At 45.3% G+C, this 26992-nt stretch overlaps 1 protein-coding gene across 1 annotated transcript in view; it reads left to right on the top strand.

Annotated features, from left to right (window-relative positions):
- Window positions 1-5361: 5361 nt before the first annotated feature.
- Window positions 5362-26992, top strand: part of CNGB1 (cyclic nucleotide gated channel subunit beta 1) — a 43559-nt gene continuing 21928 nt past the window's right edge. Inside the window, exons 1-9 of the mRNA XM_055000834.1 lie at window positions 5362-5581; window positions 7418-7574; window positions 11632-11745; window positions 12605-12762; window positions 17621-17746; window positions 19621-19829; window positions 21434-21484; window positions 23568-23654; window positions 25278-25342. Of these exons, the coding sequence (XP_054856809.1) occupies window positions 5362-5581; window positions 7418-7574; window positions 11632-11745; window positions 12605-12762; window positions 17621-17746; window positions 19621-19829; window positions 21434-21484; window positions 23568-23654; window positions 25278-25342 (1187 nt within the window). The remainder of the gene's footprint in view (window positions 5582-7417; window positions 7575-11631; window positions 11746-12604; window positions 12763-17620; window positions 17747-19620; window positions 19830-21433; window positions 21485-23567; window positions 23655-25277; window positions 25343-26992) is intronic.

Genomic DNA, 26992 nt, shown 5'->3' with positions numbered 1-26992 from the left:
AAGGGATGCCGCAAAGGAGAGCTGGCCTTTTCCCTGCTCCTGCTGAATCCAGGCATTAAAAAACAGGCCTGCTTTAGTCTGCACCGTTTCAGACTGCCCCTGTGTTGAATTGTGGCTGGACATTAGAAACAAGCTTTTAAAGAAAGATGTGTAGTGATTTGTCCTGGTTCGTCAGTAGCAAAGTCAAAAACCAAAACCTCGTTTTCACCACGGACGTAATTGTTGTTCCCGTTGCAGAACGCTTCTTTTTTATTATTATTACAAAAACGCTAAAACGATGTGCAGGACTGTCTCCGCATTTTAAAAAATAATTTTGTGCTGTAACATTACATGAAGCAATAATATGATGCCACTTTGGTACCCGAGAGCAATTGAAAATGAATCAAGATGGCTGCCAAATTAATTGACCCAGCAGAGCAACAACAACAACAAAACCCACAAAAAAGTGCCTGCTTTGGTGTTATGAGTGTACTTGATAGAACCTGATGAGTGGTTAGGGACTGAATGAAGGGGCTGAGGGTCTTGGCTCATGGCTCATGTTTTCGGAGTATGAGACCCAGCAGGAGGGGGCAGAGACAACTAAAAGGAGGTTCCGTTTGAATTTAGGTTAGAGCAAGAAGTCACCTGACGCAAAATCAGCAGATGTGCCACTGTCTTCTTTAAGAGTCTCCTTGTTTGCTCCACACGTGCTCTGCTTGTATTCTCTGTTTATTTATAAATATACATTGGATGATTATTACTATATTAGATGTTTTGGTGTTTGTGTAAGCCACAGTAGGTGTAGAAAGTTGGGGCACATGTCTCTAAAATGAATACATGCAAAGTGACCATCAGTTCTCTCTTGATCAAAGAGAACAAAATCCTCCGTACTTCATATCACTTAAGTTAGGAAAGAGGGGAGAAGCTTTTACATTTGTTTCCCTGGTGCACTTCCCCCATATGATAATGATGCCACTATGGCAGCTATATTATCCAGAAGTCTACTCCATGTTTTATTATAGTTCCAAAGTGCCAGAATCTGGAGCAGAACCAAGCCAGGTCTTTCTTATGGCTCACTCTAGGCAACCAGTGTGAAAGACTTTGGTGGGCCTCATTCTCCTTTAGATTTATGTTGTTTGTTCTGAATAAAGTTATCCTCTGTTTAGCTAAGAAGACCCTGCAGCATATTTCTGACTGACAGCAGCACTTTCCAGCTTCATTGACCAATAATAGTAAAATAAGGACCAGCATCACCACCACTGCTGTGATGTAATGTTCCTTTAATGGGAACAATCTCCCAGCACAGGTGCAAGCGTTTCTTGCCTTAGTGTTTTCTTGGTACGGGAGCCTGGGGGGTAGCTTTCCTTGCGGAGGCATCTACAAATGGTAATAAACTGAGTTAGATCAAGATAGATAGCCGTATTAGTCTGTAGAAGTAGAAAAGAGCAGGAGTCCAGTAGCAAAATTCGTGGTAGGGTGTGATCTTTCATGAGCCACAGCTCACTTCTTCAAATACAGCTAGAATGTGAGTCCATCTGTCATTATATCTTGGGGAGTGGAGTGATTTCAGATGCCGAACGACAATAGCAGGTAAGTGGCAAAGCCGGTGAATGACAATAGTAGAAGTGATTGGATAAGGTGGGGTATGCAGAGGGGTGGTGGGTGTGGAGAAATCAGCATTGGTAAAGAGACAAGAAGCCTAGGTCTCGATTCAGTCCAGGTGAATGCATTGTCTTGAGCTTCTGAATTGCAACTAATAACTAATGGACTCACATTCTAGTTGTATCTGAAGAAGTGAGCTGTGAATCATGAAAGCTCATATCCTACTACCACAAATTTTGTTAATCTTATAGGTGCTACTGGACTCTTGCTCTTTTCTACCAATAAACTGAGTTGTTTATGACTCGAGACATTTGAGTATCTTTATAGATATCCTTTATGCCCTGGTCTGATACAAGGCTAATATTTGGTGTCAGAAATTATGGATATGGATTTTTTTCAACCTCCACCTTCACTTGTGTTGCAAAGTAGTTTGTCTGAAAAGTGGAAGCACCGGGATCAAGCAGCAGGAGCTTGAAAACATATCCAAGAAGTGACAATTAGCTATCTTGTTGAACCGTGTTGGAGAGGAAGCCCTGTCAATTTATAATACGTTTGTTTTTTCTGATGGAGAGCTATGCTATGCCGACTGAATGCATTCCTAGGTTCATCTCCTGCCCTCTCCAGATAAAAGAACTCAGGTCGCCCTTGCTAGGATAGACCTTTCTCTGCCTTAGACCCTGGAAAGCTGCTGCTAGTTTAAAGTAACTCGACACTAGGGTATGCATGGACCAATGAATTAACTCTATAGAAGGCAGTTGCATATACAAGGCTTTTTTTCAGCAGGAACGTGGTGGAACGGAGTTCCGGCACCTCTTGAAAATGGTCACATGGCTGGTGGCCCCACCTCCTGATCTCCAGACAGAGGGGAGTTTAGATGGCCCTCCGCGCTGCTCAGCTTGTGATGCTATTCCAGTTTAAAATCAATGTGCTGGTTATTACTTTTAAATCCCAGTTGATGGGATATATTATATTGTTTTATTATCATGCATGCATTGTTTTGATAACTCTGTAACTGACCTTGATTCTCAGTGAGAAAAGCAGACAATAAAAGAACAAAATAAAAAAGATATCTGAACAAACCCCTTCTTCTATACATACTCTCCTGTTACTAAGAACTACAGAATACAATTTGTTCCATTTAACATTCAGCCGCTGGGGCCACGTCTAAAAAAGGCTTTCTCCATCCTGGCTACAGGTGATGGAACTACTGGCCTGCTAAACACAGAACTTCGGATCTGTTTCTTAAAAACAGATTTCTGGTTCTTCATGCCAACGATGTCTAATGAGAGCTGATTTTGACTTCCTGCAGGCTTTGATGTTTGGTCATGATATAGGATCATCTTTCAAAGATTTATTTTTAATAATAACAACTGCTCTTATATATCGCTCTTCTAGACAGATTAGTGCCTCACCTAGAGTGGTGAACAAGTTACTGTTATTATTATACCCACAATACAGCTCAGGAGCTGGGGCTGAGAAGAGTGACTTACCCACGGCCACCTACTGAGCTCATGGCAGTAGTGGGATTTGAACCAGTAGAGTGCTGATTCACAGCCAAACCACTTAACCACTGTGCTACAGTAGCTTTCTAGTTTTTTTATGTTTATTTTTGATATTTCTATTTGTGCCTTGCTCTGAGAACCACAACTGAAATGGTACAAATTTTCTAGATGAATATCACAGTAAGTTTTTTTCCTTTCATAGCCAACAGTTCTTCGAGAGGAAAGAAGATACTTGCATTTTCAATTAGAATTTGCCATGTCCATTGAGTTGCCATTGAGTTGTCCTGAAGGGCGGAATATAAATCGAATGTTGTTGTTGTTGTTGTTGTTATAATATAAATATCATGTGCCAGAAAGGACTCTTCGATCTGAGATTCTTGACTTTTATGGTGTGTATTGCCTTTGCAGTAGCTGCTTCAGACCCTTTTTTTACAAATATAACAGGTGAAATTATTTTTCTCTGTGAGCTGCTTTTACCAATAAGTCAAATACCCTTACAAAAAAGTGCCGCTGTTGGGAAGATGTCAATCTGTGCAGTACACTTTTATTATGATCTTCTCCACAGAACTCAGGGTGACAAACACAGTTCTCCTTAACTCCATTTTGCCCTTATAACAATCCTGTGAGGTAGGTTAGGTTGAGAGGAAGCAGATACATGAAGCTACCTAACACTGAGTCAGACCTTTGGGTCCCTCAAGGTCAATGTTGGCTACTCCGAATGGCAGTGACTCTCCAGGTGGAAGTCTTTCGCATTACCAAATCCATTTAAATTAATATACCGGGCATTGAACCTAGGACCTTCTGCGTGCCAAGTGGAGGCTCTACCACTGAGCCACATCCCCTTCCTGACTGGCCCAAGATCCCCCAGTGAACTTCATGGCCAAGTGGGGAATTTGAACCTGGGTCTCCTTATCGTAGTCAGACACGCTAATCACTACAACATGCTGGCTGTTAATATTAAAGAAGCAGGCCTGGGGAGAGGTGCTTATATCACCAATGACATACCAATCTCAGCCTGTGCAACCAGAGTTTAGAGTCCATTTTAAAGCTAGGAAACACTGAGGCTAGTAGATAAGTGGGTAGAGGATGGCGGCTTCGGTTATAAAACCCATATTAGTAGCCTGATCTTGGGTTCATTGATTGAGAGGTGTCACTGGCTCAAAGTAAATAGGCATAAGACAGAGCCAAGTTCTAGAAAAACAGAAGTGATCCTGTGAGGCTGATCATGAAACACAAAGGTAGGGAAAAAACTGGTCTGAGACAGAACTCCGAGTATGCACAGAAGCTGACAATAAATTATTTGAAAGAGAAAATGATAATGTCAAGGATCCAGCAGCTTTTGCACACCTGGTTGCAGAAATCAAGACATTCAAGAAGGTGTAAGATTGCCAGTTCCAGGCTGAGAAATTCCTGGAGATTGGGGTGGGAGTGGAGAGGTTGGGGGGTTGAGGACCGGAGGGATCTCTGTTGGGTGTAATGCCCTACAGTCCACCCTCTAAAGCAGCCATTTTCTCCAGGGGAACTGGTCTCTGTGGCCTGGAGATCAGTTGAAATTCCAGGAGATCTCCAACCACCGCCTAAGACAGCGATAAGTCGTAGGATAGTGGTGGTCCAAAAACGGGCAGAATGAGCTGCTGTTAGCATAATGGTTAAGTGTTTGGGATGCTAGTTCAGCTCCCACTACTGCCATGAGCTCTGCAGGTGAGTAAGCCACTCCTCTCAGCCTTGACTTCCCAACTATATTGCAGGGATAACAACACTGACTTTGTTCACTGCTCTGAATGGGCATTAATCTGCCCAGAAAGGCAGTATATAAGCACACAGTTATTATTATGTTGTTATTATCAAAGGATTGGGGAATGCAATGTATGGTGAGTTGACTTAATGAAACCATCTTCAGCTTTATCATGTATGTGTAGGGTTGCCAACACAGGCTTGGAAAATTCCTGGGGAGGGCAGAGATAGGGAAGGCAGCTCAGGAATGTGGTGTCACTCTAGGATTTCTGTTTCCCTTGCACTCTGTGGTATGCCATGGAGTCCAGGTGAAATAGAAGCCCTAGACAGACATCACGTCTACCATTTCCTCAGGGGACCTGATCTGTGGTAGGCCCTTCCTTTGGGTTGATAACCCTATGTTTGTGCTGTTTGTGTTGTATTATCTCCTAAAGAAATGGCATTTTTGGAATTGAAACACCACACTCTCTTACCAGCCATTCTGTTTGCTGTTGCAGCTTCAAACTCCATTGACCTTTCCTCAAAGTACTAGATGCCTAGCACCATGTCCAAGAAAAACCGAGATGTGGAGTTAGTTCACCTGATGCATGAAAAAGCACCCGATCCTCAGAACTCCACTCTTCCCTACCAAGGCATAGCCGAGCAGCTGCCCAATGTTCCCATGGCTCCTTCTCGCATTCCTATCCTTGTCTCCAGGAAGCAAAAAGCTGGTGTGGTGAACCCCAGTTTCTTGAAGGAAGAAGCACCCCTTTCTCGCAACTCAGGTAATATAGCTGCCTGCCAGCTCTTGCCATGTTTTGTGGCATGTGTATCTTTTACTTTTTCTGCCTTTGTATCTTTTGAGTGTGATGCTCAGTATTTATAAAGAAATAGTTTCTCTGTGAATTATGCCAGAACTGCAACTTTCCCTCTTTCTGAAGAAAGAAGTCTCCCACGGCTCCTTCAGACATTGTAATAGGAAACGGACAAGTCCCGGGAAGGATTCTGTCTTGAAATTTCACACACACTTTGCAGGAGAAAAGGAGGCATTCCCTAGTGGTTCTGTGTATGCGTAGACTGGTTGCTTTGCAGAGATCACAAGAGACCAGACGCTGTGTGGAAGGTTGAAAAAAAAGCATTATTACTTCATAAACAGCCCTGTGGAGAGAGTCAGGCTTTGGCCTTCCATGGCTTCATCATTTAGATGTTGAAGAGATAATTCACACTATATGCAGAACATTTATTTATTTTTGTATTTACTTTTCTGGATGAGTAACATCCTAATACCATGTGTTAATAAGAATAAAAAACACCCTAAAAGAAATTCATTTTCAGAAAGCCTCAGAATGAATCAAATCATATTTAAAAAAACCAAATCTAAAAACTTAACAACTGTAGGGTTTGGTTCAGAGGTGGCTAAAAGATAGTAATTCATATTATTAGTAGAATTAATACGAACTTGTTTATTAACAATTTATTTCTTTTAGTACATTAAAAATATTAGTTGTATAACAATATTTTTATTTCTCAGTACTGCAGAGCTGGGATTTGAACCAAATTATCTTCTGTGCATTATACTATTTCAGGAATAATTCAACTTTTGTTTATTTAAAATATCTTACAATGTTTTTTGTTTAATTTTTGTATCAATAATTAAATGATGACTGGGGAAGGTGATGGCAAACCACCCCATAACAAAAAGTCTGCCAAGAAAATGTCGTGATGCGACATGGTCAGTAACGATTTGGTGCTTGCACAGGGGACTACCTTTACCTTTACCTTTTTACCCTTGAGCAAAATTGCATCAAACACCTTTAGTTTTTTCCTAAGAATTCCATAAAAAGGAACTAGTGATTAAAAGTTAGAATTCTAAGAGAAACAAGCTATGTATATAAGAGTGATCAAGAAATAACAGTAGTAGTATGTTTTATGCACCAAAGTATTCACAGAAGTGTACTATAAAAATTTTATTAAGGCAATAGATGCATAAAAACATAAGTACATAGACTTTGATTTGGAGTTTTAAACAAAACTTTACTGTTTTGGCCCCAGAGTTTGTGTGTGTGTGAGAGAGAGACAGACAGACAAGAGACAGGGAAGCACTCTTGGCTTGGAACCTTGCTATGCTTGATCTCATAACCATGGCTTTTTTTCAGGGGGAATGTGGGGGAACGGAGTTCCGGAACCTCTTGAAAATGGTCACATGGCTGGTGGCCCCGCCCCCTGATCTCCAGGCAGAGGGGAGTTGAGATTGACCTCCATGCCACTGAGCGGCACGGAGGTCAATCTAAACTCCCCTCTGTCTGGAGATCAGGGGGCAGGGCCACCAGCCATGTGACCATTTTCTCTGAGGGCAACCCACTGAGTTCCCCCACCTCTTTTCCCAGAAAAAAAGCCCTGCTCATAACACTTAGCAGCTATTTTGTAACTGACCCCGCTGGCAGCCAGGATTTACTATTTTTTAAAACTGCAAAAGCAACAGCTCAACAAGGTTGGGGGACTCAAGGAAGAGCCTGTTGGTAGAAGGGCTTTGTATCTTCTGTCTGTGGCCAAAGCCAACAAGCTTGTTTTTATCTCACTTGTTTTTCATTATAATTCATAAAATATTCTTTCATCCCAAGGACTACAGGCAAGCAAGAGTCCTATTGTGAACATCAAGAGTGTAAACTTTAAAAATGGTTCTTCACGGCTGCCAAGGCTTATCCGACGCACTCGCCCCATCTCCAAAAACAAATCCCAAACCCTCACAGTGCCAGCTGCGCCCATGGCCGCCAAGAGGTATGAATTGTATTTTTTTAAGAACCTTTGTTCTAAAGATGAGGGTAGAACCAGTGCTAAACAGAAACTGCTCACTGTTTTTGACAGATGTTTTCAGCAATGCCAAAAAACCACAACCTATTGTGAGATATGTTTGCGAATTTATTTAAATCACACACTGACGTCACTTTGTTGCAATATCATATTAGCTGTGCCATCCCACGTGTTTTTATTTACTAAAAGAATAATTTCAGAAACAACAAAGAGCCCGTTTGGTGTAGTGATTGAGGGCAACAGGACTCTAATCTGGAGAACCGGGTTTGATTCCCCACTCCTCCGCTTGAAGCCAGCTGGGTGACCTTGGGTCAGTCACAGCTCTCTTAGAGCTCTCTCAGTCCCACCCACCTCCCAGGGTGATTGTTGTGGGGATAATAATAACATACTTAGTAAACTGCTCTGAGTGGGTGTTATTGTCCTGAAGGGTGGTATATAAATCAAATATTATTATTATTAACATCATTCTGTTCACTGACGGAATGAAATCTACCCAAGTGACTTATACATGCAAGCAAAACAAGCAGCCAGTGGGTCAGTTGACCCAAAGGAACTAGAGGGGGAGTTTTCCCCACCTCACAATACCTCCATGTGGAGCAGCAGAAATGGGGAAAGGTCTCCCCTTTGCGCTGCTTTTGCATGGGGAAAAAAGCTGGGGGGAAAGGCAGGGGCTCTTCCTTCCCCCGTGGCAGCTTCCCGAGCCCATTTGCACTCTCGTTTATTTTATAGAAGCCAGTCCTCAAGTTGACATGTGTTTGTGCTCTGTGGAGAACTCGTAAAAGAAGTAACATGCAGAGTGATTCTTAAGAGTCTCCTGTAGGAGGGAGGAATCAGCTAAAATGGCTCCTCCCTCCACCCTGGATGGAAAAGCTGTTTTCTGGGAGGACTTGCTGCTGCACAGCTGGACTCGACATCTTAGGATCCAAGCCATAATATGGCATTTGGGGTGGTTTGCGGGGGGTGGGGGTGGTATCTGAACAAAAAGCTCATCGGTGTGTTCATCTGGTTTGGGGAACGTACCAACGCTGTCATTGAGTCTCAGGCACCCATAATCTGTTTTCAAAGCTGATCTGATATCTTCTAGGATCCACTTTCCAAGCTCATTAGCATCATCAATCATTCTTTGTTACTCATTGTGAGCTTATTTTGTGCTTCCAAACCGTATTATTGGTTTTGAATCTGCCCACTGGTCTTGGAAGTTGTGATCTCATTTGTAAGCTCAGATGCATGGATCAGCGGATACAGTTCTTAGACACTTGGACTTGCCATGCGTTATTCGTTCTCCAAGTCTTTGTTTCTCCGACTGATATCGAAAACCAAACTACTGGATTGTATCTCGAGTGCATAGGGCCCTAAGAGTCACCCACTTCTACTGAAGCATAGCTAGCCTTTCCACAGCTGGCATAAAAACATTGATACTCCAGCAATAGTATGCTTTAAAGGATTTTAAGGAGCAATCCTAAACTGCTCTACTCAGAAGTAAGTCCCATATTTTTCAATGGTGTTTACTCCCAGGAAAATGTTCTTAGGATTGCACTGTCATTATACTACTCAGTTTTCTACAAGGAAAGAAAGAGAATGCTTATTCCTGTCTGCACACAGAAAAACAATCTGATTATGACATATATCAATATTTTAAATAAATAAATAAACTGTACTATTTCCTGAACTTTTCCCCAATTTAGAAAAAAGCAGTACTCCCAGGAAGAAAATAGGAAAGAGCTTCAAGCAGCAATCTTAAGCAACTCTACTCAGAAGTAAGTCCCATATTTTTCAATGGCGTTTACTCCCAGGAAAATGTTCTTAGGATTGCACTGTCATTTTACTACTCAGTTTTCTACAAGGAAAGAGAGAATGTTTATACAACTTGGTTGCCGCCATCGGGGGGGGGTAGCAACAAGACTGACCAATCACCGTGCTAGATTCCAACTACCAGAGCTCCCAGTGGCTTAGAGAAGACTTGTTTGTATTTTTCTGCACTTTAACGATCACTGATTATGCCAGGGATCTCGGTGGCATGTTCGATGCTCAAAGACGTTCCATTTTTTGTCAGACGAACAGCGCTCCTAGTGTGTTTAAATATAACTAAACATCTTTGTTGCCAACATACGCTACATAAAACGTAACAAATCACATAAATATCCATAATACGTTTGGAGTTGGTTTAGCAGGAATTCCAACATTTTAAAAAATTTTCTTTCTCCCATTAGATTCACAAAATGTTTAGGGGTATGCATACCGCTGCTTCCCCCCAGAAAAAAAGCACTGCATATATCAATATTTTAAATAAATAAATAAATAAACTGTTTCCTGAACTTTTCCCCACTTTAGAAAAAAGCAGTACTCCCAGGAAGAAAACGGGAAAGAGCTTCAAGTAGAAATCTTAAGCAACTCTACTCAGAAGTAAGTCCCATATTTTTCATTGGTGTTTACTCCCAGGAAAATGTTCTTAGGATTGCACTGTCATTTTACTACTCGGTTTTCTACAAGGAAAGAAAGAGAATGCTTATTCCTGTCTGCACACAGAAAAACAATCTGAGTATGACAAAAAAGATATATCAATATTTCAAACTAGCATCAAAGTCCGTTGTGGGAAAAAATACAATGGGCTCTAGAAAGGAGAGGGCAGGCAAGACAGCATTCCCTCCTCCTCCATCAGTGATCCCTACCAGATCAAGGCAGGGGAGGAGGGCATTGCCACCTGAACCACCCCTGATCCTGGCTGGGTGAAGGGGCGGGCGTTGCTTCCTGCTCCGTGCTTGATCCTGGCCAAGTGAAGCAGGGGTGGGCATTGCCACGTGCTTTGCTCCTGATCCCTGCTGGGTGAAGAAGGGATGGGCATTACTTCCTACTCTGCTCCTGATTCTGGCTGAATGAAGTGGGAGGGGGGCATTGCCTCCTGCTCACGCCTGATCCTGGCCAAGTGAAGGGGGTGGGCATTCTCACCTTCTCCTTGCCTGATCCTGGCTGAGTGAAGGGGGAGGGCATTGCCACCTGCTCCACTCCTGATCCCTGCCGTGTGAAATTGGGGGTGGGCATTACCTCCTGCTCTGTGCCTCATCCAGGCTGGGTGAAGGGGGCAGGCATTTCCTCCTGCCCTGTGGCTGATCCTAGCTGGGTGAAGGGGGAATGGGCATTGCCACCTGCTCTGTGCCTGATCCCAGCTGGCTGAAGGCGAGGGTGGCCATTGCCACCTGCTCCACTCCTGATCCGAGCTGGGTGAAGGGGGGCTGGGCATTGCCAACTGCTCCCCTCCTCATCCCAACTGGATGAAGGGCAGGCGGGCATTGCCACCTGCTCCGCTCCTGATCCCAGCTGAGTGAAGGCGGGGGATGGGCATTGCCACCTGCTTAGTTCCTGATCCTAGCTGGGTGAAGGCGCAGGTCGGGCATTGCCACCTGCTCCACTCCTGATCCCAGCTGAGTGAAGGCGCGGGTCAGGCCTTGCCACCTGCTCCACTCCTGATCCCAGCTGAGTGAAGGTGGGGGTGGGCATTGCCACCTGCTTTGTTCCTGATCCCAGCTGAGTGAAGGTGGGGGTGGGCATTGCCACCTGCTTTGTTCCTGATCTCAGCTGAGTGAAGGCGGGGGGTGGGTGGGCATTGGCCCCTTTCTGCTCCTGATCCCAGCTGGGTGAAGATGGGGAGCAGGTATTGCCACCTTCTCCGCTCCTGATCCCAGTTGGGTGAAGGCAGGGGGTGGGTGGGCATTGGCCCCTTTCTGCTCCTGATCCCAGCTGGGTGAAGAGGGGCGGTGGGCATTGCCACCTGCTCCACTCATGATTCCAGTTGGGTGAAGGTGGGGGGCGGGCATTGTCGCCTGCTCGGTGTCTCATCCTAGCCTGGGCTTCCCGCTGTGGCGTGCTCTCTGGAGGTCTGGCTGCCTCATCTGAGCTTCCCTCTACAGCAGCGCCCTCTGGTGGCGCACCATGGTAGGAAGTGAGTTGTCTTGAATAAGCGTAGCCTTTTATATAGTAGGATATATAAATAAATGGCACCATTTCCTGAACTCTTTTCCTACTTTAGAAAAAAGCTGTTCTCCCAGGAAGACAATGTGGAAGAACTTCGAGTACCATCGGCAAGTCCGTACCAGTCTCCAGTCAAAGCTTGGTCAGAACACTCCAGCCCACAGGCAGAAGAGTGAGTTGGGAGACAAGGCTTGCTCATTTCATTTGTTGGTCACATTTTGGTGTGAGCCAGTTTGGTGTAGTGGTTCAGAGCAACGGGACTCTAATCTGGAGAACTGGGTTTGATCCCCGACTCCTTTGCTTGAAGCCAGCTGGGTAACCTTGGACTAGTCACGGGGTGACCGGCTTGCTGCGCGCCCTCTGTCCTGCGGAGCAAGCAAAAGGCAGTGCGGGGGGCTGCGAGGCTGCCCGCGCCATGCGCCTGCCCCGCGGGACAGGGGGCGGCTGGCTGCCCCCTCTCCTGCAGGGCAAGTGAGTGGCGTGGGCGGCTGCGCTGCCCTTTGCCTGCCCTGCAGGACAGGGGGTGCACTGCAAGCCAGCCGCCCCCTGTCCCGCGGGGCAAGCAAAAGGCAGCGCGGGAGCCTGTGAGGCTGCCCGCGCCATGCACCTGCCCCGCGGGACAGGGGGTGGACGGCTGCCCCCTCCCCTGCAGAGCAAGTGAATGGCGTGGGCGGCCGTGCTGCCCTTTTCCTGCCCTGCAGGACAGGGGGTGCGGGGCAAGCCAGCCGCCCCCTGTCCTGCGGGGCAAGCAAAAGGCAGCGCAGCTGCCCATCCTGCCGCCTGCACGCTCTGGGAGCTGCTTTCGGCGCCCCCTTCCTGGCGGCGCCGGGGGCAGACTACCCCCCTGCCCCCCCTCTAGATCCGGCCCTGGCCTTCCCTCCCACATGCCCCCACCTGCCTGTACATCCTTTCTTTGCCCACTGTCAAGCTTTCCTCCCATCTGCAGTCACAGCTGCCCACACTGCCTGGACAACCTAGTGGAATGATTAGTCTGGTTAGCCAGAAGTTTTTCATTTGTAATCTCTCTGCAGGTTGCCCAAACGCGGTGGCTCTGCAACCAGCCAGAATAGCGACGTTATCAACGATCGCCTGCAGGAACTAGTGCGACTTTTTAAGGACCGAACGGAGAAAGTGAAAGAGAAGCTGGTTGACCCAGATGCCTCCTCTGATGAAGAAACACCTGTACCCTGTAAGTATCTGGATAAAAATTTACAGCTTGGCAAGGTAAATGTTGAATTTGCACTCTGTGAATGCTCAGGGGCCAACCTAAAAGCCTTCACAGGCAATCAGATCAAAATGTTGCAGAACAAGCTTTTCCTTCTAGCTTGTAGTTTCTAAAAGCTGGCAGGATGTCAATTCATATGTTGATGGAGTTTGCCTTGCTCCTGGAGAAGCAACCTTCTGGAGTCTGGCTGGTCAAAAACTAGCAGGGGAAGGAGGGTCTTACAGACTATTTAGAGAATTTTCATCCTTTTGTGAGATGCAGAGCCCATGATGGGATGAGATTTTTGGAATCTTTTTGAGCAAACTTCAAGGGAAGCAGCTAATAAGGTGGCTGAGAGTCTCTCTGCACGAGACATCTTACACGAGAATACTCAAATGCTGGGAAGTGTAGTCAATTTCACCTCTCTACAGAGCCAGCAAAGATCACTCCTCAGAGGGTTTGTTAATTTCCTCTTCACCTCTCCTAATCAATTTCACTTACCCTTTGGGGAGGCAAAAAAAAAATTAACAAACCCTCTAAGGAGTGATCTTTGCTGGCTTTGTAGAGAGGTGAAATTAACGTTTGGCTCTGTCTTTTTAAACTACACTTCTGGGCTAATATTGCATCTCCCTATACTTGAGCTTTCTCGTGTAAGAGGCTTCATGTAGAAAGACTCAGAGAAAGACAGAGACATGAATGGAACCTGGGCTGTTTGCACACTACTCACCTTCATCCGGAACGCTGTGGAATGTTGGGAAAAAAACGCGGAAGATAGCGTCTTCTCGCGCGAGTTTTGCGCGATGTCGTGCAAAACTCGCGCGAGAAGATGCTATCTTCCATGGTTTTTTTGCGACGTTCCGCAGCGTTCCGGATGAAGGTGAGTAGTGTGCAAATGGCCCTGGACAACAAATCTAATATCTTAACATCTTAGAGGATATGTTTTAGACTTAGGGTGAGAAGATGCCTCTATCTCTCATTTAATTCTCCTTTGTTCAAATGCTGTTAGCCAGCTGTCACTCAACTATAAGCAGGACCAGACTGACCACTAGCTGGCCTGTCCACCAAGGTGATTGCTGAGGGTACCAGATTTTGAGGGCCACCAAAAGGCAAGACGCTTGAAGGGACGCGTGTTAGTAAGTGGCATCTAGAATCTCTTTGTCTGTTGACTCTGGTCTTCTATATCTGCCAAGATGAAGCCAGGAAGGCTTTTGAAGAGCTCATCTATTTTTCATTCAGAATGCCCCAAGTAAAACATTCATTCTAAAGTTATCACTTCTCTATTGATTGGGGTGTGTGTGCAAAAAAACAACAACCTTGGGCTAGCTCTGATTGTGAGGCAACTAAGAGAGCAGTCCTAAGCAGTTACGCTCCATTGACATCAACAGACTTAGAGCCTCTCTACATGAGATGCCTCAGCACATGCTCGGCAAGTGTAGGGGTTTCAGTGTTAGCCAGGAAGTGTAGTTTATAAAGATAGAGCTTGCGGAGATTGCTCCTCAGAAGATTTGTAAATTTCATCTTTGCCTCTGGAAGGCTCTGTCAATTTCACCTCTCCTGTCTAATACTGTGTGGGATCACAACCAGGGTGCAGCGAGGAATGGAAATAGACTGGAGCTGCCTTCCAGAGCCAGGCTTGGACCTGGAGAGATTCTAATGGGCTGAAGTTTCCATTCTGGCATGTCATAGCCTCTTCCAAAGCCTTTGCCCTGCTACCGGTTCTGTCTTTTCAAACTGCCCTTCCTGGCTAACATTGCATCTCCTGACATATGTTCTTTGCATATACACATAAAGAGGCACTCAAGGGAGAGAATGTGAAACTACAGACAACAAACTCTCCTCTTCTATTTAGAGTACTATTATAGTAACAATTTACTAAAGTGCTATTATGCAACTGTGCTATCTTTCATATACAAAATATCATACAAAAATATGTTACAAGCAATCTACTCCGATGTATACACAAACATGTTTCTTATATTTGAAGAAGTTCTTTATTGATTGTGTGGAAAGGAATTATTGAGGATATTGGTGGTTATTACTACGTGGTACAGACTCCTGAACTGTGGCAGTTTGCCTATATTTATCCTTGGAACTAATTGCAGTGGGAATGCGTACAAATACGGATTGTTGTGAGTTCTGATTGCTGTGTATTTAATATTTGAATTTACTTATATAAGAAATATGTTTGTGTTTACATCGGAGTAGATTGCTTGTAACATATTTTTGTATGATATTTTGTATATGAAAGATAACTCTGTTGCATAATAACACTTTAGTAAATTGCTACTATAATAGTGCTCTAAATAGAAGAGGAGAGTTTGTTGTCTATATGTTCTTTACATGTCAGATGTCTCGTGTAGAGAGAGACTCTTAGACCTTTCCGCACGGTGCTTTTAATCCTGGTGTGGATGCTGTCTTTTTTTGTCCACACCGCCATGAAATAAAGAGGGTTATGTGGTGAGGTGTGGACATCATCATTGTCACCTCTGTTGGTGTCACTGATGCTGTCATATCACCACCACCCCCTTTAAAAATTTCTTTGTGTATGCCCAATCATGTTATTACGTTACGACTTTATGACGTCCAAAGGCACCCAGTCCAAAGGTGTTAGCAGTGGAGATAAAACAAAAGCATTATTGTCTTTTCCAATGAATCTTATCTTCTCATGATGTGGTCAAAGTACAATAGCCTCAGTTTAGTCATTTTAGCTTCTAAGGAGAATTCAGGCTTAATTTGATCTAGAATCCACTTATTTGTTTTTTTGACTACCCAGGGTATCCGTAAAACTCTACTGCAGCACTACATTTCAAATGTGAGGGGGGAGAGAGAGATATATGTGAATATCTCTGTGAATCCTCAGTGTGGCGCAATATCCCATCACTCACCTGGTGCAGGATATACCACCTTTCCACACGTGTATAGCAGAGTACGCAGTGAAGTCCAGTGAGAAGAAATATAATTTAAGATAAGTTTGTTTAGTTAAAGAAGAACTTCATTTAAAAACTATTTACAATAATATAAACAACAAACTGAGAGAAACATTCATGTCTTGTACAAGAGAGAGAGAGAGAGAGTTTCAGCAACAGACATTTAACAACTGACACAGAACGGAATCTTCACTCACAGCAGGGAGGGGCTAGTTCAGCATTCAGCAGCTATAGATAAACAAACTATACAAAGTACCAAGCCTTTCCCTCTGCAGGCACTCTGTACATTCAAATTAGGCCACAGTGTTTTATTCCTACAATCCCCTCACATCAAATGAATCCATTTACATCCTGTCAGTTTTCTTCATAATCCAAATTTCACAGCCATACATAGTAATGGGGAATACCATAGTATAAATTATCTTGATCTTGGACTCTAGCAACATATTGTTATCCCTAAGGATCTTTTAAAATTCCTTCATGGCTGCCCTTTCAAGTCTCAGTCTATTTCGGATTTCTTGCTTGTTGTCTCCCTTTTAGTTTATAACTTCTCCCTTGTGTTGTACACAACTAGTACCTTGAATGTCCCTCTAGCCAATCGTGATAAGAGACACACGCGGAGTCCTGTGGGTGAAGCAATCTATAATTGTTTATTAAACAATGGAGGAACGATGGGTACACAGAGAGTAAAAGGTCTCCTTGTGCCCAAAGCTCATCAGAGTTACAATAGCAGTGCAAAGCAATTAATACCTTCTGATTAATTATAATATTTGTTATTCTGTTGGCTTAGAAACTACAGTGGTCACCATTGGCTTGAGGGCAGCCACCTACAGATCTCCAGGGGTATCCTCATTGGAAGAAGCAACTTAGGTCAATAGCACAATTACAATATTACCCAATACTCATTTCTTATCTCATATGTCCTTGGCTTATCTCTAGAAGGGTACATCTTACTTCCTTTCTCACGCATCTCTTTCATAGACTTTTCATTCATGTCCATTCCTTTGGTCAATGTAACATTTGGCAGTCTAGTCATTGGTGCCCCTCTGTTGCTTCTGGCAGCCTTGTGGGCTTGATTCAGAGATGATTTCTCCGGATTCCGTGGGAGGGGAGTGATCTCCCCTTCTCTGGAATGTCCTGTTAGCCTTGGACAGTTCCGTTGCTCTAACTAACTTACAGCTCGGTTGCTGTGCTGGACTGGAACTTACAGCTAAATTCTTCTTTCTTTCAGCACCATAGTTTCTATCTTCTTCTACAGGCTTCTATTGCTACATTTTGCATAAGCAGTTCTACAAAGAGGTTTCTGTATTAACTCATACAGCAGGTGTGTGACAGGTGCATCTCTACCCTATAGCAAGCCTTATATTGATAAATCTCAGTTCTCTCAGTGATTAACATGTTTAACATACATTCTTCTTTGGTATTTTGTTTCAAGTCTCATTTTCTTGCAAGTTGCGTTACAAATACTACAATAGCTCCTGAGAATAGTAGAAGTGCATAATACTGAAAGGCACAGAAAAAGTGTACAAAATCTCTTTCATTAAATCCATATCCCACACTTGTCAACCTTAAAAGTTGTGTAATTTGTTTTTAGCCCAGTTCCAAGTGCTGTTTTTGACCTTGAATGCCATAAACATTTTCAAGTTCACAAAGTACTGAACTGTGGAGCTCTTACTCCAGGAGGTGTGCCAAGTTTATTTTTTCCAGGTCATCCAGATAGATTTAGAGGTTGGAGGTTGGAAGAAGGATTTTTGCTTTGGGGTTTTATGGACTGCACTTGTAAACTGAATTTTAATGATGGTTATTACATTTTAAGGTGTTTTTATTGTGAGTTTTGGTCATTCTTGGTACCGAAAGGTGATATGCAAGGGGACTAAAATAAATATTGTTCTAATTGTTTTGGTTTGTTTTCACAGCACCTTCCAAAGAAAACCCTTCAGAAGAAAAAAAGGATGAAACTGGGAAAGAGAACCTTTCTGGCAAACCAAAGAGGCTTCGCTTGAAAAAGTGCCAGTTTCCCAGCAGTATTGATCCTCTCACCAGTGAGTAACTGGACGTGCTCTTTTTATATATAAGTGATGAGTTACTGTGAAAAAGAGAAATGAGGTGCCAGGAATGGGCAAAATATTTGACAACAATCCTAAATCTTCTTGGAATTGTACTTAGGTTTACGCACTGGGCTCTTAGGATTGCGTTGTCTGGAGGGGAGGGCACTCGGTGACCTGAAAGTTCTTCTTCCTTCCTTTGGCCGCAGCGGCCATTTCGAGGAAAGACAGAGTCATAGACCAGCAGAACGTGCTCTTCCATCATGATAAGACAGAGAATCGCAGTGATGGATTCCTCTCCAAAGGAGAATTGGGAAGCCCCCCTCACTGCCGTTTCCCAGCAACAACCCCGGACACATCGGGGCATACCATGAGGAAGCCGCAGCTGTGACCACTCCTACCATGTGTTTATGTAGAAAAGAGCAAGAATCTAGTAGCACCTATAACATGGACAAAATTTGTGGTAGGATATGAACTTTTGTGATTCATAGCTCACTTCTTCAGATACAGCTAGAAGGTGAGTCCATCTGTCCTTATATCTTGGAGAGTGGAGTAATTACAGAAGCCAAATGATAATAGCCAGTGAATGACAATGGCAGGTGTGATTGAATAGGGTGGGGTATGCAGAAGGGTAGTGGGTGTGGAGAAATTAGCAATGGTAATGAGACAGGAAGTCAGTGTCTTGATCCAGTCCAGGTGGATGCATTGTCTTGAGCTTCGTTATCAGTTACAATTCAGCAGTCTCTCTGAGTTTAAGGGAAAGCTCCTCCCACCCCTACAAAGATGCTTTTCAGTTTGAAGGACAGATAACTAAGGGGAGATCGATAAAGGCTTACGATTAATACCACAAGCTGTGGGGACAGCCAGTGATTTGATACAATTGAAGTGATACAGTTCAGCTGTATCCGTAGAGGCAAGCTGTGGCTACGAAAGCTCATCCCCTACCACAAATTTTGTTACCCTTATAGGTGCTACTGGACTCTTGCTTTTTTCTACTGCTACAGACAGACTCCCACAGCTGCCCATCTTCACCTATCTCCATGTGTTTGTGTTTATGTTGCATCTCATTAATATAAAATAGATATCAGTTTGCAACGGATGTCTGTCAGTGACATTACTCTGAGTCTTTTCAGAGGAGAGGCCTAAATTACTTGTGAGCTGCTTGCATGTGATTGCCATAATGAGAAACAGGAGAGAGGCATTTGTCATGAAAATGATCATTCTGACCAGTGTAGGCCTTACAGAAAACAGTGGCTGTTTTCACACTGCTTACCGGCCACGGAACATCGTACCGAGCTCCCGCAATGGCAGCGTCTTCCTGGCATGATTTCGTGCGAGAGCAATTATTGCAATTATTTATTTTGAAAAGCGCCCCCCCCCCACCAAAGCTATCTATTGGCATTGTGGAGAAGATGGCAGGTACAAGGGAGTGATGATGACAAGAAAAATGGTGCCGACATGGGCAAGACCTTTGCAAATGCGTGCCTTCCCATGGTGACGGCTGGCTAATACTCTTGGGCTGCACTACTCTGAAAAAGATTGGAGCAAAGCAAGTTTGAGAGGGAGCATACTGAGGCTAGAGAAAAGATAATTACAGCACAATTCTTTTACAGAATAAATTAGATTACATGTGGTAGAGAGCCAAATGGTATTTAGGACTCATTAAAAGCTACCTGAACACAGATGCAAAAAATGGCCACAGTCTCTTTGCAAATATAAAATCCAGCAGAGCTGTAGATTGTGGTCTGGATGTAAATGTTCTTAATACAACTTTTGGTTTTGGAATTTTTTCCCCCAGTACAACATGGCGACCTGCTATCTTTGTCTGTATTACTGAGTCTGTGCTGGGCTTTTCCTCCTTCCCACCCCAGATCTGATGTACATCTTGTGGCTCTTCGTTGTGGTTGTGGCGTGGAACTGGAACTGCTGGCTGATTCCAGTCCGTTGGGCTTTCCCATACCAAACACCCGGAAATGTCTACTACTGGATGACTGTGGACTATGTCTGTGACTTCATCTACCTGTTGGATATCACCGTCTTCCAAGTCCGCCTGCAGTTTGTTGAAAGAGGAGACATCATAGTGAGTTGGGCAAGCAGGGCGGGCAGTTGTACTGTGATAAGAAGAACAAAATCCAAGTAATATCTTTTGTTAGGACCAACCCAATTTACACAACGCTGAGCAGGCTTTCAAGCTCATCCGATCTCCTCTTCAAGCTGGATATTTAAAAAATGGTGGGTGGGTAGGAAGCAGATTTTGAAATATCATGGTGTTAATTATGACTTGATCTTGCTGGTCTTCTCTGTGAAATGCAGGCTGGCATATAGCTTGACTTTAGTCCTTGTGTTAGGTTACAGCTCCTTCTTTGGGAAGAAGCCGTCAGCAACAGAGTCCACTTGGTGTCGTAAGCCAGCTGCTAGACATGTGTCCCTCCACCATGGCCTGGGTGCATAGAGAGTAACTGCAGCCAGAGCCAAGCATCTGTGCCCCAAGCCAGGCACACATAGACCTGGGCAGGAAAGGAAGTGGTGCTGTAATGCAAGCTGGGTGGGTGGGGAGCTTGGCACCACTATGGCAGAGCTGGCAACTGCTTCCTGCGCTTCCTCCCTCCCTCTCTCCTTCACAGGGGCAAGAGTAGGGAAGCTATGTCAGGCAAGTGGGCCTCAGGCAGCAGCACTGGGGCTGGGTACACTGCTCATGGTTGCCACTTGCTACCCTGGCACTCCCTGCCCCTCTGGTGCCCAAGGCAATTGCCTGCCAGGTGGGTGGGCCACCACTGAAAATGCAAAAGCCAGCAGAAATCAATCCAAATTCTTCTTAAATGCCAGACTAGACACACACAGTGCCTTGAAGGCTGAGAGCAAAAGGAAGTGCCAGGTAGTCTTTATAGTAATAATGTTTGAAATGAACTCAATGTATAAACTATACAGTGAATTAAAGACAAATCGGGAGGTATTACCTTGTGTCACCCTCAGCTAATGTGCAGGTGTTACTGCATTAGCCTTCCTCTGTCCTTGAGGGTCTGGTAGCCTTTGTGAACTGGATAGGGATAGAGAACTCTACACATTCTGATTGGTGACCAAATCCACTTTGACTACTTAAAGCAGATTTGAAGGAAATATCACGGTGGGGCAGGGGAAAGTGGACAACTGCCAAATAATGTCATGCAGAAGTGCTGGGGGAAAAACCTACTACAATTTGGGAGGCAAGGCAGAGCTAAATGTCTCAGTGGATGCAACCCCAGATGGAATTTCACATCTTATATCTTTATCAGCAGGGCTTTTTTTCTGGCAAAGAGGTGGTGGAACTCAGTGGTGGAACTCAGGACCGCACAATGATGTCACTTTGGGTCAGCTGGAACAAGGGGGGAGTTTTTTAAAGTTTAAATTGCCCTCGGGGAAAATGGTCACATGGCTGGTGGCCCCGCCCCCTGATCTCCAGACAGAGGGGAGTTGAGATTGCCTTCCGCGCCGCCAAGCAGGGCGGAGGGCAACCTAAACTCCCCTCTGTCTGGAGATCAGGGGGCAGGGCCACCGGCCATGTGACCATTTTCAAGAGGTGCTGGAACTCCGTTCCACAGTGTTCCCCCTGAAAAAAAGCCCTGTTTATCAGTGTTACGAAATGTAAATCACCTTCCTATAAGACTCCTGAGGGACACTTTTCTCCTTATCTGCTCTCTCATCTAGACTGATAAAAAGGCCATGAGAAAGAATTACCTAAAGTCTCGGCGCTTCAAGGTCGGTCAAATTTTACTTGGTTTTGTATCTATCTAAAATAACAACCGTTCGTAGAGATTATAGACTTCCTGATTGCAGTCAAGCAATGCCTTTGTCAATATTATTATTCGCATGTAACTCTTGGAATGATGAAGGGTTTTAAATTCTGCAGTGCATAGTGAAATAAGATCCCAGGCGGAACGGACCAAAAACCCGTCTAGTCTGAGATACTGCATCCCACCCAGATGCCCCAAATGGAAGCCCGCTAGTAGAGCAGGAAGGCAATAGCTTTTCTTCACCAGTACTCCCAGCAACGGGTTCTCACTGGTATGGTGGCTCTTAACATATTGAGGTGTCCTTTATGTATCGTGGTCAACACCCATTGATAGATTTTTTTTCCTCCATGAATTTGTCTAATCCGGTTTAAAAGCCGTCTATCTGAAGGGCTTAACTACAGGATATCTGTAATTTTGTGCCATTTCCCACGATCTAATAAACCAAGTATGAAATGAGGGAGGTTCTATACTACACCAACACTTTGTTATTGAAATTTTAGCGGTGGTTAGCAAATTCTGAACTAGCTCATATAATTGTTCCCCACTAATCTCGGTAATGGGCCAAGGAAATATTTAAATAGCTCTATTGGCTATTTAATTAATTATCATGGTATATGTGATGCTATTCTAGCATGTCTGCATAACTGAGCATTCCTTCGTCAATGGGAGCATCTCTAGCACTTTATGATAAACATTATGATAAATGGTATTTAAACTATAAGCAGTCAGGTGAAGGCCTGTGGCCACATACAATAAATTCGCATCCTAATAAGCAGTCAGGTACCTTCCTTCTAACAAGTTTTAAAAGTTGGCATTTCAATTTAGTTCTAACTGCACAACCTCAAGTTCTTTTTCTTGGTCAGATCTTGTCACTGTGTATATAAAACTGGCATTTTCTTCCTTGATGTGCTTTGCTTTTCATTAATGCCGAATCTCATTCATCTCGTTGTTGTACTTGCTCAGTTTGACAAGATCTTCTTAGAGCTCTTCACAATTCCACCCCTAGTATTATTGTTAGCTATTTTTTATTAGTTGTTTGGTATTTGTTTATTGGCTCTAAACTATATTGGCTCTGTATTCAATTGTACTCTTTGCTTTTAATCCATTCTGGAATTGGTGGCTGGTCAGTTGGTTTCCAGTGGGAATTTGCCACTTTGAGCAAATTCATTATTCAATCCACGAAGGCACAAAATGGATGGAGCTCCCTCTGGAATTCTGAGTTATGCCCTGATCGGGAAGCAGAAAAAGACTTCTCTGGTTGCTGCTCTGGTTGCTGCTTAGGAATTAATTTGACCCTTCAGAATATTGGCCATTTTCACACTGCTTACCGGCCACAGAACATGGTGCCAAGCTCCCAGAACGACAGCATCTTCCTGGTGCGATTTCACGCAAGAAATCGCGCCAGGAAGATGCTGTCATTCCGGGAGCTTGGTGCGATCTTCCGTGGCCAGTAAGCAGTGTGAAAACAGCCTGATAAGAGAGTGCCCCCCCCCACAGGCTTAAAGGCATGACCTGTTTCTGCAGCCCCTTCTTTAGTTTCAGATCTCACAACTGCCCCAGAAAGTAAGAACTCTGCATTAAGTTATGGATGAGTCTACATAAGCTTGTACAAGAATACACCTTGATGAGATATTTAACAAACTATAAACAAATTGTTATTGAATGGGGGAAAGAGGGTTGAGATCAGATGTTAGTCTACAGCCCTTATACAAAAGAAAAAGCCGGTATCTGCCTTCTGATTTCCTTCTTGTTCAGGCAGGATTCGCACTAAATTAATGTTGGCCTGTAAGGGAATGCATTTAATTGCTGTTTGTAATGTTGAGTAGAGGCCACGGCTTGCGTGCTCTGCTCTCCACGGACTAACCCATCCCATTGGGGGCAACAGAGGGGACCCCATACGGACTCCCGAGCAACTGTAACACAATAGCAGAAACACAGGCCTGGGCAATTGTTGACTGCTGGACTGTGGGGGTGGCAAACTCACAGGAACAATTTGCAACTGAGACGTTCACTGGCATTTGTGGGGGGTGGCTGTTGTGCCTTTACAGATGGACCTCATTTGCCTTCTGCCACTGGATTTTCTCTACTTCAAAGTTGGTGTAAAGTCTCTCTTGCGCTTACCTCGCTGCTTAAAGGTGAGTCGTGACGAAGTGCAAGGAACCAAGTCCCAGAAGCCATTTATTGCCTATCAAATAGAGTTGCCCGACTCCACCTTGGGAAATTCCTGGAGGTTTGGGGGTGATGCCTGGGGAAGGCAAAGATTGAGGGAGGGGTCTCAGTGGAAATGTGAGGTCATTAGGACTTCAATTTCTCCTAGATTCTATGGTATACCATAGAGTCCGCCCTAAAAAACAACCATTTTCTCCAGGGGAAATATATAGTCTGGAGTGGTGGTGGAGAGTGCCCTCAAGTCGTAGCTGACTTATGGCTATCCCTGGCAGTGTTTTCCTGGCAAGAGACTAAAGGAGGTGGTTTGCCATTGCCTGCCTCTGCAACCCTGGCCTTCCTTGGAGGTCTCCCATCCAATTACTAACCAAGGTCGACTCTACTTAGCTTCCAAGATCTGATGAAATCAGGATCACCTGCGCTATCCAGGTCAGGGCCTATATTCTGGAGACCAGTTGTAATTCCAAGAGAATTCCAGACCCCATCTGGAGGTAGATAACATAGGTATCAAAAGAGGAGTTAGAACTTATTGGCATTGCTCTAGAGCAAAGGTATCAAACATACAGCCTGTGGGCAAGATCCAGCCTCTCCAAGGCTCCTATTGGGCCTGCAAGCAACTGGGGATAATAGCAGGAGGCTGGAGGCTGCTTCGGGATGTGAGCAGGACATGTGCAGTGAGAGCACTCTACGGCTCTCCACCTCTCTCCATCCAAGCTTGGCGTGCCCAAGGAAGGACCTAGTGCCTCTGCCGCTGTGGCTGAGCTCAGTAGCCCAGAGGCGGCAGCTCTGGACCCCTCCTCCTTCTCTGCAGCCAGGCAGGCGGTTCCCTCCTTCGCTCCCTCCCTCGCTTGCTCCCTCCCTCTTCTTCCTTCCCTTCCTGCCACTGGAACTGTGTAGGAGAGAGGCGGGGATGGGAGATGTGTCCCCGCTCCTCGCCTGCCTTCCTTTCCTGGCTCCTGAGAGGATCTCCTGCCACAGCCACCTTCCTGTGCCTTCCCAAGAGGAAAACAATAAGGCCCGGAGAAAAGGGAGGGAAACACACACGGTAATTTGGGGCCAGGAGGCAAAGCTAATGGCAGCATGTTGCTCTTCTTGCCTTCTCACACCCACCCACCTCCAGTGTGCCTTTTATTTTCAGCCCCGGGGAGAGTTTTGGAAGGGGAGCTCTCGGCCTCTGGAGACCTGGGGGAAGCGACAGTCATTGAAAACCTTCATGGGGCTTGCTTCTGACTAATGAATCCGTGGGGGATCTGGTTGCCAGAGGGGTGAACGTGCCATCTCGGAGCTTGCTGGCTGAGGCTCCTGACTAGTCCCAACCCAGCTGGCCAATCTGGAGCCACCTTGGGCCAGTGGGGGGGCGGGGAGTGGCACAGGCTTCCCTCTGGTCTGCTGCATGAGCCCCAAAAGTAGTATTTTTGGAGCTGGGATGAAGCTCAGCTTGTATCTCAGGGAGCAGTACGCTTGGGTATTTTTTTTACTTCCATTGTTGATAGAAACCCATCAGGGCATACAGTGCTTTATTAAGGAAGCATGCTGGCGACTTCCCAGGGCCTCCCTTCTGGTCTGATCCTGTTGTCTGTTCTCTTTCACAGTATATGGCTTTCTTTGAGTTTAACAACCGGCTTGAATCTATTCTGAGCAAGGCCTATGTTTACAGGTGAGAGATTGCCTCAGCTGCCCCGAGGAATGCCAGTCCCCCACTGAGGGTGAAGGATTCCCTCTCCTCAGACACCAGCAGCTGCTGCCAGCCAGCCACTGCTCCCCCCATTGCTCACATGGCCAGTAGGTGCAAGGAACTGGCCAGCTGCATGCACTCCACCCAGTGCAATGAGGCATGCTTGTTTCCTGAGTCCTAGAGGGCTCTAGTATCTCCAATGGGCTCTGAACTGAAGTTGAGTATGATTGGGTGTCTGCGTATGTTAGGTTGCCAACTTACCCATTATGGTGGGCAATCTCCCACCACCACCTCCTGGTTTCTGCTGCAGCTTTCATTAGAGTTGCCAGATGTGGTCTGGAACGATACCAGACCACCGGGGGGGGGGGGGAGCAGGGAGCATGATGATGTCACTACAGGAAGTGATTTAGGGTTGCAGGTGTCCAGTATTCACCCGGACAGTCTAGTATTTGGAGGGACTGTCTGGGGACAATGCTCCTCGAATACTGGACCCCCTCCCCCTCCCCCCTCCACTGCCCAGGCGAGGGCCTCGTGCGTGGGGCCAGCAGGAGTGGCCAGCCAGCCTGGGTGGCCTCTGCGGCGTTTCTGACAGCCTTCTCTGGCTGCGCAGTGACAGACTGGGCAGCTGGGTGGCTTCCTGAGCCTGCGCACGCTTGCAGGAGTGGCCAGCCAGCCCAGCCACTGGGGCCAGCAATGATGTCACAGCCGAAGTGATATCAGTCCCACTGAAGTCAGGAGCGCATGTGTGCAAGAAAAGAAAATTAAGATGAGTGCTCTGGCCCTGTCTGGTTTCTTTGAGGAGGCCACTTGGCAACCCTAGCTAGAATGAGCCACAGGAAGAAAATGGGAGGTCGGGGGAGATGTCACCAGCACATCGATGACATTTTCGGCTAAAACCTGGAAGTGGCTGTTACTGATGTTCTAGGAGTTTGCCGATCTCTATGGCTTTACTGAGTTTTAGCTGGAAATGAACATCAATATCCTCCCCCCACCCTCCACACACACACACACATTTCCCAACCCACAATGTATCCTGGAGGTTTCAGTCTTGTGCCTGGCAATGTGTGTGTGGGGGGGGGGCACGAAGAGAAAGAAGAAGGAGAGAGAGAGTATATAAGTTTGCCTTCCCAGTCTACCTTAAACCATTAGAGAGGATTTTGCTGGGCTGAAAGAAAGTGAGGGCAGACCACATACTTCCATTCGGTCACCCACACCTAGCGCTGGTGCTCTGTTCTTTAGGATTTCCTCTGGTGCGTATATGGAACTCAGTGGGTTTTAATGGGATTTTGTGGGGACTTTGCATGCTCACATTCCCTTTGGGGGCTCAGCACTTACTAGTGGGGATTTCATTGGCTTGACCTGTTTTTATTTGCTAGTTGGTATTGCTTTACCCCTCAGCTGCTTTGAATAGCAATGTCTGAATATCTAAGGGGAACTGAGAGATGAGGAAAGTTGAGCTCCTGCTTGCCTTGGAAGTTCATATTCATATGACCTTCCTGCAAAGCTTGATGTGTTTGCATCCATCAGAAACACTTGGTCTCCATATGCTGTGGTTCAAGGTTGGAGCGCAGGCATTCAGAGCCATTTCAGAATAATCTGAGAGTGCTTTGCATCATAATCTTTCTTTACCCT

This window comes from Eublepharis macularius, chromosome 16 (genome assembly GCF_028583425.1).
Source record: "Eublepharis macularius isolate TG4126 chromosome 16, MPM_Emac_v1.0, whole genome shotgun sequence".
NCBI lineage: Eukaryota > Metazoa > Chordata > Lepidosauria > Squamata > Eublepharidae > Eublepharis > Eublepharis macularius.
The sequence above is the reverse complement of the archived record's forward strand: the minus strand, read 5'-3'. Positions and strand labels throughout refer to the sequence as shown.